This window comes from Falco biarmicus, chromosome 4 (assembly GCF_023638135.1).
Source record: "Falco biarmicus isolate bFalBia1 chromosome 4, bFalBia1.pri, whole genome shotgun sequence".
Classification (NCBI taxonomy): domain Eukaryota; kingdom Metazoa; phylum Chordata; class Aves; order Falconiformes; family Falconidae; genus Falco; species Falco biarmicus.
This window is the reverse complement of record NC_079291.1, coordinates 290,808-302,666: the sequence shown is the minus strand read 5'-3', so window position 1 is coordinate 302,666 and position 11,859 is coordinate 290,808. Positions and strand designations below refer to the sequence as shown.

At 56.3% G+C, this 11,859-nt stretch overlaps 1 protein-coding gene across 1 annotated transcript; it reads left to right on the top strand.

The window, feature by feature from the left end:
- The first annotated feature begins 4,102 nt into the window (after nt 1-4,102).
- LOC130149109 (coiled-coil domain-containing protein 81-like) lies at nt 4,103-11,627 on the top strand. Its single transcript, XM_056338412.1, has 12 exons — nt 4,103-4,181; nt 4,918-4,979; nt 5,206-5,359; nt 5,635-5,891; nt 6,286-6,371; nt 6,808-6,896; nt 7,012-7,129; nt 7,520-7,652; nt 8,096-8,224; nt 8,532-8,677; nt 8,965-9,090; nt 9,614-11,627. Exons 1-12 carry the CDS (start codon nt 4,103-4,105, stop codon nt 9,678-9,680), a joined length of 1,446 nt encoding a protein of 481 aa, XP_056194387.1. The 3' UTR covers nt 9,681-11,627.
- The last annotated feature ends 232 nt before the right edge of the window (nt 11,628-11,859 follow it).

Here is an 11,859-nt window from a genome sequence, read left to right as displayed (position 1 = left end):
CTTGGGGCATTAGATACTGGCAACCCGGCACAGATAGGGGGGGACTGTTTTTTATTAAAAAACAGGAAGTAAAAAGCGGAACAGCAATTGGCCCCAACGTCGTGATCAAAAGCGATAACCAGCAAAGAAAAGAAAACTTTCAGACTGCCATGCCCGCCCCAGCCGATCCCTTACTAACCAAGCAGATAGTTCCCTCAAGCCAACCTAACATGAACTCTCACCATTTACCCGAAAAGCCCTTTTTTAGCGTATTAGATGCCACCTTTCGGTCACTGAATCAGCCAAACCAGGATCTCATGAATTCTTGTTGGTTATGTTATGACGTCTATCCCCCCTTCTACGAGGGCATTGCCCTCGATGCTTTCTTTGACTATTCATCAGATAGCAATCCAACCCAGTGTAGGTGGGATACACCATGGAAAGGAGTTACCTTGAACCAAGTCAGGGGCCTGGGCGTATGTATTGGTAATGTCGCCCTAGCAAGCCAGGATAGTGCTGTCTGCGCAAGAACCATTGCGGTTGACAAGACCCGTAAATGGGTGATCCCATCCGCACCTGGAATGTGGATCTGCCATCAATCAGGAGTAACCCCCTGTGTGTCCCTCAAAATTTTTGACGATTCTGCTGACTTTTGTGTACAAATTCTGATTGTTCCTAGGATCCTATACCATCCAGAAGAAGAAATGTACCGCTACTGGGGAGAAGCCAATAGCAGGCTTCAAAAAAGAGAAGTGCTGACAGCTGTAACAATAGCAACGCTGCTTGGTTTGGGAGCAGCCGGTATGGCCATGGGAGTGACCTCCCTAGTGACCTAGCGACGAGGTCTGTCTCAACTGCAAGTGGCCATCGATGAAGACCTACAAAAAATCGAGAAATCCATTACCTTTTTAGAGCAATCCCTCTCCTCGCTATCAGAGGTTGTTTTGCAGAATAGACGGGGATTAGACCTCCTGTTTATGCAACAAGGAGGCCTTTGTGCTGCCTTGAAAGAGGAATGTTGCTTCTATGCTGACCACACTGGAGTAGTTAGGGATTTGATGGCCAAATTGAGAGAGAGATTGACTCAAAGAAAAAGAGACAGGGAAGCCCAACGAGGGTGGTTTGAATCATGGTATAACCAATCTCCGTGGCTAGCCACCCTGATATCCACCTTGGTAGGTCCGATTGCAATAATCCTGCTGACACTGATCTTCGGACCCTGTATATTAAACAGGCTCGTGTCCTTTGTCAAGAGCAGGCTGGAAAGGGTCAACATCATGTTTGTGGAACACCAACAACTGCTTTAAAAATGTACTTGATCAGTATTTCCCCTGATTCTCCCTGGCTCTCCCCAAATATCCCAAGCTACACTCCATTACCCCCAGTCGTTTCCCAAGTGCCAATTGCTCAGTGTGCCTTATCTTTGTACTCCTTTTTTAGAAATATTTTTACGATTTTAGCCTGTTTAGTTAAACATGCGGGGGGGGGAATGTTGCTAGGTAGGGCCTGGTGGCCGGAAGATCTCGCGCTGTACGGAAACATAGGGCCCCCCTCCAGCTAGCCAACAGCTTTTAGTTTATGATGTAAGCAGACGGAAGTGACATTGTAAACCTAGGCTATATAGTGTCGCGTCGTTCAGCAATAAACACTATTTGCCATCCACCACATTGGTGTCTGTGAGCTGATGGACCGCGCGGCCAGGGGTCGGCTGCCGTGCACTTCCTGAGCCAGGTCACCGCGTGCCCTTGAAGGCAACAGGGAGAGGCAACGCAAAAGTGAATTTGTGTAATTAAAGATGGAATAGCCATCTTTGCTGCCTTTCTCATGCAGCGTAAAATAAGACCAAGACTGAGGGGTTGGCTTCTGGTGCTTTAGCTGTGGCAGCATGAAAAATGAGGAGGAGTGTGATAAGAAACTAATAATTTACGTTCCAAGCACAGACTCACACCAGTGTAGAGGGAAATTTGTGCCAAAAACTCCTACTAACTCAGAAAGGCACACAATCTTTTATTGCACAAATTATTAATGACCAGAAAATAAATGACTCTGTAATCAGATCGGTGCTGCTGACGCTTTTAATTTCTTCTTTCATTTGTATAAATTCTGAAGCCAGTGGAAAGGGACAGTTGTGTGTTGTGGTTAGCATAATGCCTGCTTTGTGGTTTGTTCAGGCGACATAATGCAACCCAAAGCAGTGGGAAAGCTTTGTATACAGACAGACACAGGACCTGTGGGAGCTGGGTGTTTCGGAACTCCCACTGTAATACTATAGGTTGTGGGATGGGCCAGCTTGAGGAAATCTTGCTGCAGCCACAGACTTACTGGGCACAGATTTTCCCAGCTGTGAGCTCTCAGCATCCTCCTCCTCCTCCACGCTGCCTTAACCATCCTGTGCCTGGCTCCTCTGCCCTGGGTGCCTGCAGGCAGAGCCTCAGCCCTGCTGCGCTTTGCAGAGGAGCTGCTGGTGGGCAGAGCTGTCTCTCTGCAGTGCTGCCCACTTGCCATGAGCTCCCTCCATGGCAGGAGCCCGGCCCAGCTCAGCAGCAGGGAGCAGCCCAAGGCAGCCCTTGCTCTGCCCCTCTGGGCTCCCTCCAGGTGTCCCTGGGGCTCCAGGGGAACCTGCTGTGTAAAAGGCAGAAAAAATCTCTGATGATCCCTTTCTCACACCTCCTTGCCAGCAGTGTCATTACTTGGGCATAAGAATTGCCTTCCATTGCCCTTCATTAGGCAGGACACCCAGGCAGGGCCAGGGAGGGATCTCCTTTACCCCTGGGGAGGGAAGGGATTCAGCTCTGTCAGTTTAGGTGTCTCATCCTGGTCTTCAGTCCTGGGGCCAGACAGGGACTCTGCTCCCTCCCATGCACACCGCAGACCCACACATGCCACAAAAGAGGAGGCATTCCTCTTGCCTCTGTTTGTGGGGGCACAGAAGGCCCCTGTGTGTGACCTCCTTGTCTCAGCTCTGAGGCTGGCTAATGGAGATGGAGGGCAGCAGCGAGCTGCTCAGACACAAGCACCTCGAGACCTGTGAGGTGATAGAGGTGGCCCAAGATACGTGCAGGTAACTGCAAGCTCTCATGGAGCCACTCTGAGAGACCGGGAAATGACTGGAGGCATCTTCTTGGAGGTCTCTGGGCATGTCCTTTGGCTGATTGAATGACAGCAGATGCCAAAACTTAGGGCAACTGAACCTTTTGCTACTCGTGATCTTCAGGGCTTCATCACCCACAGCAGGAACTTGGAAAGACAAATGCCATACACCATCCTCCCCACCTTGCTCCTTCTTTCACCAACTTTTATTGCTGAACACGGCCAGCTGGGGTCGGCTGTCCTGGCTCTGTTCCCTCCCAGCCTCTCTCCCCTCCCCAGCCTACATGCTGGTGGGTCAGCAGGAGTAGCAGAGGCAGCCTCGATGCTGTGCAAGCACTGCTCACCGACAGCTGTTACTGGGACTGGTTTGGTCACAGATCCAACACATGGCACCATATGGGGTGCTGCAGAGAAAACGGACTTCGTCCCAGCCCAAAGCAGTGCGGTGAAGCCCATCGTTACTCCTGCCATGCAAGTACACACTGGAGGGGCTGCTGCATCCCACAGGCCTTCAATCACATCTCTTGTAAGTGCCCAGCCACAGCCCACCCCACAGCCCACCTGCCCGAACAGGCTCCCAGTAGCAGAGACATGTTGGTGTAGAGGGGGGTTTTGGAAACAGACTGGGGAGAAGGCAGGTAACTCTTTCTTGGGACAAGAGGGGAAATCCATCTCCTCTCTCACCAGCTGTGGCCCCGCCCTGCAGGTGTCATAATGCACCTTCAGATGATGCGGACTGATGTCACAGGGTAATGTTCCACATCACAGGGTTGTCTCCCCAGTGCCATGGTGCTGCTGGCACATCCCGGCGAGGCCTTGGGCACTGCTGAGGGGGTGCCCACCGCTCCCCTTCAGAGCTGCTCCACAGCCAGGGACGGGGTCAGGAGGTAGCGGGCTTGCGCCAGGGGACCCTTGCTGACAGGCAGGAGCCTTGCCTGCAGGCAGAGGAGCAGCGGCACGTTGGGGCACAGTTTTGGATGAGGAGCCACAAAGAGCATCCCCTTCCCTGAGCTGAGGACAAGCAGCAAGCACGATGGAGGTCTGCTGCACAGTGGCACTCAGCGTGGAGCTCAGCAGCTTATTCCGAACGCTCCTGCTTCTCTCCACCATGGGTAGGGGATTCCGGAGTTTCTTCCTGAGAGGTTGCGCTGGGGCTATCCACTGTCAAATGTTGCGACTGCTGGGCTGATGGGGTGGCTGGACAGGGCTGGGGGCTGCCAGAGGGTCCCGCTGGGCTTGGGGAAAGATGGGGCAACCACGACTGCTGGGTCATGGTGCTGTGGCTGTCCTCAGCCCCGAAGATCCTGTGGGCACAGTGTGGTCCCTGGCGAGGGGGCCATCCAGAGTCAGGTTTCTCTGGGAGCTGGTACCTCTTGGGGTTCTGGCTCTGGGATGAAAAGGGGTCTGCGCCCTGGGGGCTGGGGTGTCCTAGAGCTCCCACAGGGCTCTGACGAGGTGGCTGGAAATGCCTGTGCTGTAAAACAGCCCTTTACCTTGAACTAGTCTCCTTTAGGAGAATCTCTGCTCCTTTCCATGGGATCCTCTTGTGCCACCAGGCTGGCAGATCATGTCCGAGGCTCTGGGGTAACCATGCTTTTCTGGGCGTTACATGGCCACAGCCCTGGTCCTGAATCCCTTCCCACATCCCCATTTCTGCCCCAGCCCTTCCCCAGGAGCAGAGTAAGGCTGGCAGTCTGAAACCGGGGCACAGCCCAGCTCTGCAGCCATTGCTGTGTTTGCCTGGCCAGGTGGTGGCCACCTGCACTGTCACCCCCTGGGTGAGGAGCTTGCCGAGAGGCTGTGAGCTGGCTGTCTCGGAGCATGACACTTCTTTCCTTTGCTTTCCAGAGGTTGTGGCTATCTGGGATGCTGTGTCTGCATACATCCTGGGACAGCTGAAGCTGGGCAAGGTCTGTTGGGATCCTGGTCCCCTTTTTGCCCTGGAAAGCGTGGGCCCTGGGAGCAATCCCTCCCTAAGCATCAAGGCAGCACGCTGAGACAAGCCTGTGTGTTCACCACTGCTACTTGGTCAACCAGGAGAGAAACCATATTCAGATCTAGTCTGAGAAAGCATTTGGCACGTGATAGAGTTTCGCTCATCCCTGTGGTCAGCATTTGTGTTGTTTTCCTGGGCAGGGGGTCCTGGTCACAGGACTCGGGACCTTTGCTACGGTGCAAGAGCGATTCCAAGGTGAAGAAGAGGTGTACGTGGTTCGAAGACCCATCTTCAAGCTGGACATTGCTGAGATATCTCTGCGGGAGCTAGCGTTCCCCACAGAGGTTATACCTGGTGAGAAGGCAACAGCCACCCTTCTCTTCCCCCTGCCCTGTTTGGGAGTGGGATGCATGCTCTCTGCACTTCAGAAAGGGTGCAGAGAAATGAGGATTTCAGTATTTCTCTGGAGAGAATTCCCTCCAAAGTTAGGCGGACAGCTTGAGCTCTTCTAAAACTAACCACTCCCCAAGAACTGTTTCCATAAACGACCTTTTCTCTGGCATTCTGTTTCGAATTTTACATGGAAATCCAGCCCGCTCTGCCAGTGACGATGTTCCTCCTCCTTGCAGACGATGTCAAGATCGAGCCGCTGAACTACAGATGGCTATCGCGAACCACTTCCTTCCCACAGCATGTGGTGCAGAGCTGTGTGCAAGAGACCATACTCTTGTACTCTTTCCAGCTGAGGAACAGGCAGCACCTTGCCTTCGCCTTCAAGGACATTGGCGTTCTGTCCTTCACCGATGATGTCCTGTGCATGCGGTTCTATCGCGACTGCGTCACAGGGCTGGAGAGCAAGGCCAGCTGGATTGCGCTGCTCAACACTGTGAGTTGCTCAGGCTTTGAGGGTGATGCAGTGACTTTGGGAAGCCTCTTGAAGGGTGAGCAACCCGATGGCTGTTGGGCAGCCTGCACGTGGCAGGCCAGTCCGACACCTTTCCACGTGCTCACCTGCGCTGACTTCTCCATTGGGAAAGAAGTTTTATTCTGAGCTTCTGAGTTCTTGCCCTACAGAAAGGCTGGCAGCGTTACTGCGCAGTCTCAGTGTTTGCTGTGCAGCTTCTCCAGAGCAGAGCAAGGGCTCATGTTCACGGAGGAAGATTTGGAGGAGGGGTTAGGAGAAGTGGCTTCCTTTTGGAGCAGGAGGCAGGTTTGCTTCCTTTGGGAGCCAAGAGCAAAGTGCCTTGGAAACCTTCTAGCAGCTCTGTGTCACTTTACAGAGGCTGTGGATGCCCAGTGCAGCTGCCTCCGGTGGAGAGACCAGCACTCGGGGGATGCAGGCTGCTCCTGCCCACGCCTTCCCCAGGTGAGTGCGTTTCCTCTGCAGCCCTCGACTGACCGAGCGGGCAGATTCCCAGCTCCTCAGGAGTGCGCCTTCCGGGGCTCGGCGTTGCACGTTGAGTCTGGGAGGGGGCCTGACCTGAAGGGGCTGGTTTCTGGTTAACTTACGATGAGTTGGGGTTACACGTGTGTTCTCCTGGAGTGGCCGAGCAGCGTCACTGCGTTTCTCATGCCCAGCCTGCCCGCCACTCCCATCAGAGAGAGCCAGCTGCACACATGGAGGGCTTTAAGCTACATCGTCTGTGTTGGGGGGAAATTGCTAATTAAACCCATGCGTGGCTGCATGGCCATGAGGAAAAGGGGTGCCATGCCTCACACGAGAGTCGTGAGGATTAGTGCTGGGAAGCTGCAGAGGGTAGGGGTCACCCTTCTTCAAGCCTGTGTCATCATTTACTGCCCAGGTTTCGCTTTACGGTGGTCAGCAGAGCAGTGGCCAAGGCTTTGTCCGCCTGGGCCAAGAAGGCTGCAGCAAAGTCCAGGCTCAGACAAGGTATGGGAACAGGTCTCTGCTGCCCAGCTGAGGCCCTGCCCCGCGCTGGGTGACCACAGCTCCGTCAAAAGGCACTCCCCAGGGGGCTGCTCTGCAGAGTTTCTTCCTTTGCCAGGTGCAGAGGCGCATCCTGGCAAGCTGCTGCAGAGACGGACGAAGCTTTCCCTTCCTGCACTGCCAAGTCAGGGGCCAGGCACAAGACAGAAAGACATGGGCAAGAAGACTTCTGAGAGGTGAGACCCTGGTGGGAAGGGATGAAAGGGATCCTGCACCCGTGGAGGAGAGACATCCCCTCCGGACACTCCGGCTGCAGGGACGCGGCAAGGTCCCTGACATGTGCCGCATGGCTCTTATGTGCTTGTTTCCCCTGTTGTGGGCCCCTCCCTGGGGAAGGTGGTGGATGCTGAGTGCACCCCACGTCCCTGTGGTTCCCTTACGAAAGAGCTGAGGTGCAGTCATCCCCCGTCCATCTGAGGGGGCTCAGGAAAGGCTCCCCGCTGCCAGCAGAAATGGCCCCACCTCACGTGCTGCTTCTGCCAGCCTGGGGAGCTTTGGTACCAGCCAAAAGCGGGAGACCAAGCTGCCCCGTGCTCATTCTGACTGCTCCTGGTGCCTCTTTGCAGTGTGCTCCCCCCGTGTCCAGGCAGCTCCCCCAGGATGAAGGAGGCAGGCAAGGCAGGCAGGCAGGAGCCCGCTTCTCCAGCCAAGCCCACCTCTACACTCCCATCCTCAGACGACTGCCAGAGAGCGCTGCAGGTACGTGCCTTGCTGTAGCTACCGCGCTGCTGGGGACTCGGCAAAAGCCTCTTTGTGCAGAGAGCCAGCCTGATAGGACTCCTTGAAATGCACTCCTTGTCAGCTGTCTGTCACCTCCTTCAGATCTTCTTCATGAAAAGGAAGGTGTTGCACACCCTCCCCACATGCCGTTGCCCCATGGGTTGTCACAAAACTCTTTCTCCTGGCCCAGGGGCTATGGGAGATGCCCAAGTCCTTTCTCGGCTGTTCACAGGGGAGGGCTTTGGTCGCAGCTGTGTTTGCCAGGAGCCTAGAATGACCCCACAGCCCCCGTTCTGTTAGGGGCAAAGCCTTGCCAACCGACCAGCTGAGGCAAGGGGCGGCAACACGGGTCAGACTCAAAGGACACCCGTTCCAGGAGCTGAGAGTCATCGTGCCTTCTGCTGCCTTGCCATCCCTTCCAGGAGGTCTGGCAACTGTCTGCAGAGTGGGAGCAAGTGAGGCCCAAGTGGCAAGTGCATCTTGAGCAAGCAAAGGCAGAGTGGGCGGCGTGGGAAGCCTGGTCTGCGGGGAAGGACCGACAGCCGCCCCAGGTACGGGCAGCGATTGACACCGCTGAGAGCAGCAGCGACCCTCTCCTTCGGGGCACCCAGGGCGGCAGGTCTCCAGAGGAGGGGAGCAGGACAGACACCCAGCTGCAGGGCAGGGGTTTGCCTGCTCATGCTCGTAAGGGAGAGACTGGCAGCAGGATGCAAGCGGCAAAAGCAGCCGTGATGATGGGCACGTGGTGCTGGGTCTCTCGGCTGCCAGGTCCTGCTGCAGGCTCCTTTCAAGATGTCCTCTGGAAAACTTCACCGGTGGTTGCCATCTGCTTTGCTGAGAGTGTCTCCTCCTTGGCAGGCACTCGGCACTGGAGGCACATGGACTCCCCACCCTCCAGCCCAGCCCAGGAGAGAGGCAGTCAAGGAGAGGTGGAGAAAGGCTCCAACCCGTCTCCCAGCAGAACAGAAGACAGCAGCAACCCCGCTGCAGAGACTCCAGCCCGAGTAAGTGTGTGCTGGCTCTCGCCACAGCCTGGGGCAGCCACATAGCTGTGAGCCCACAGACATGTCCACATCCCACATTCCTGCATCCTGGGGTTGCATAGGACACCCTCTGGTGTCTCCTAACACGGGCATGGCCTGGGTTACCCCACAGTTCACGGCCCAAAGCTCATGACCGGCTGCAAGGGTGGGTACCCATGTGTCTTGGTGGGCACAGGGGCTGGACGAGGGGAGAGGCAGGTGGGGTCTGCAGCAGAGGCTGAGGAGACAATGTTTCCCTGTTGTTGCAGCCGCCTTTCCCCACGAGCGGTCCAGGTCCTCAGAAGGCTGGAGCCATACCTTGAGCGCAAGGAAATATTCAAGTACGTCGCTGAGAACAGGAGGCGGCTTCAAGAGCAGCAGAAGCAGCTCCCCTGGTAACAGTCTCCAAAGAGACCCCTCCACTGAGGCCAGCCCTGGGGGAAATGGGGGATTTCCCTGACGGCCCTCGTGAGACAGAAGCAGGTTCAGGAGGCTGGCCTTGCAGTGGACCTCCCTGACACCCAAGGGCCTGCCTGGACACCCAGAACCGGCTTTCCATGTGGGATGTAAAAGGCCTGGCAGAAGGCAGAGGGTCCCTCTGATGGCAGGCTCTCCCCATTCCAAACCAGGGAGCGTGTCCTTCCCAGGCAGAGTATTGACCCAAGACACCTATCCCCAAGCGGGGACACCAGCAGGGGACACTCCAGGTCTCGGCCCCAGGGGACTCAGCCCCAGGCTGGGCAGTTGCGCCTGGGCCCCTCTCATGGCCTTGGGCACAAGGCGCCTCTCCTACTTCACAGGCACCTTGCGGCTTCATTGCAAGCACACCCCATCCCAGGTGGCCTGAGCTAAGCCTGCAGGAGTTCTCTGCCTTCTCCCTGTCCATACGGTCACACACTTCTCTCTCTTCCTCCCTAGCACCAGATGCTGGTACCGCAGCAGAGGGGAAGGTGCCGGGAGCAGTGGCTGTAGCAGTGGCTGTTAGCCAAGGGGCCGGGAGGCTTCTCACCTGCCAAGATCCACCTATAAATACAAAACCTGGAGTCCTGGGGTGGTTCCCAGATGGACTGACTGGTCTGTGCCCGGTGATGGATTGCTCTACAGGCATTATACACACCCCATGTGTGATCTCACATCTGCTGGTAGGGGCAGGAGGGAATAAAGTGCACACACGCTCCCCAGCATGAACATTCTGGCACTTCCCAACACACAGGCAGCACGACAGGGGAAGCTCTCACCCTCTTCCCAGGAAAGCAGCAGAGCTGGTGCCTCCCTCATGTGTCTGCATGCTCGTGCATGCAGCGTGGGGAACCATCAGCAGGGCCACAAGTCTGTGTGTTTACAGGGCTGTGAATGCACTGGCACCACAGCGGTGCAGTGGGTGGCTGGCACAGCCGGAGGGCTGTGGTGGGGGGACGTGGGCTCTGCAGGAAGGGCTGTCCAGGAAGGCAAGGAGGTGGGCTTGCCTCTTGCTCGTGCTGGGACAGGAGCCAGCTAATGGATCAGGATCAGCAGGTAGACCAAAGTGGGTGCCATGTTATCAGGTATCTGCTGAAGGTGCCTGCATCTGCGATGGCACCTGCATCTTCAATGGCATCTCCATCATCAATTGCATCCTGAAATTGCATGTCTCCAACCGTCCCCCATTGGCGGGCTGGGGACAGCATGTGCATGACAGCTGGGGATGTCCTGGAGGGTGGCACTTCCCTGGGCCCCAGGAGGGTCCCCTGGTGCTGCACTGCCCCATGGCCATGTGCCCTGGGGCTGGGGGCTTGGCCATAAGCCTTGTGCGGGGGGACGGCGTGTTCTGGGGACTGTGCCTGGCACAGTGGGATTTTGCCTCTCATGCTGCAATACCAGGTTAGAGCTGCCCACTGCTGTCATGACTTCTCCCAGCCTTGGCTCACCCCATCACCCCAAACCTCCGCCAGGCCCGTGGGTGCACGCATCTTGCTTGCAGGTTGGGGCAAGGGTGTTTGTTACTTCCATGGCATTTCACACAATTTTTGGCATCACGGCGTGAAAGCATCAGCCAAGCAAGAGCTGTTTACCATATTAAGTATGTCTAATGAGGGCAGACGTGGTATGCACAGGTTTCTCTTTTTTTTCTTTCCGTTTCCATTTTCTCGCCACCCTCCCCACCCTCCCCAGCATCTTCAGATAAGAATATTACCATTCAAATAATCAAACCACTCTGGCCAGGCATCTTATGGACAAGATGCCTTTGTAAAAGGAGCCTCTTGGGGCACAGGAACTCTTCAGCCACGTTCCTCTAACCCAGCCCGCTGACTGCGGCATTTGGGGAAGCGTAACAGAATGCCATGTGCCCAAGCACAGGAGCTGTAGCTGAAGCATGTGAGTGAGGAACGGGAGGCAGAGGCAGACCCTGCTTGACATCCAGCTGCCAGGATCCTTCATTCCCAGGGTGGCATTGGGTGCTGCCAGCTCCTGTGGCCGGGCCCTGCAGCCAGCTCAGCCGGGAGGGAACTTTGCACCTACGCCTGTCAGATGCCAGCTGGAGGAACAGCACTAAAGGAGACTTGGACCCAAGCTGACTTTGTCCTGGGCGGCGAGGTTGTGGTAAGACAAGGAGATCCAGCACCGCACTGGTAGCTGGTGCCAGGGAAATGGTGCTGGAGCCCCAGTGGTCCTGCTGTGGCAGGGGCAAAACTGGCTGCTCCCAGCAGGGCAGGGGCAAGGTGAGATGCCCTGAGCAGGGCAGGGACAAAAGTCAATGCCCCCCACATGGGGCAGAAGCAAAGCTCGCCACCCATATTTGAGCAGTGGCATAGAGAGCCCCCTGAGCAGGGCAGGAGTCAATCCAGGTCCCCTGTGTGGACAAGGGGCAAAAGCTGCCTCCCCAGGGCTGGGAGGGGAAACACCAGCCATCCCCAGAGGCACGTGATGAACAAAAGCCACCCAAGCAAGGCCGTGGCCAAACTGGAGGTCCCAGGCAGAGAGTGTATCTTGGGGGGGGGGGGGGGGGGGGGGGCGGGGCAGATGAAATTTATCAGCAGTGAACCTGTCAGAGCCCAGGTGCTTTGCTACATGAGTGTCATGGGCTTGACATCCTGAACAGTGGGCCAGCGAAAGCCAGCTGGGCTGAGCTGCCCTTCGGAATAACTCGGCTCCTTCTCCGGCTCCTTGCTTGGCTACCTCTTGCC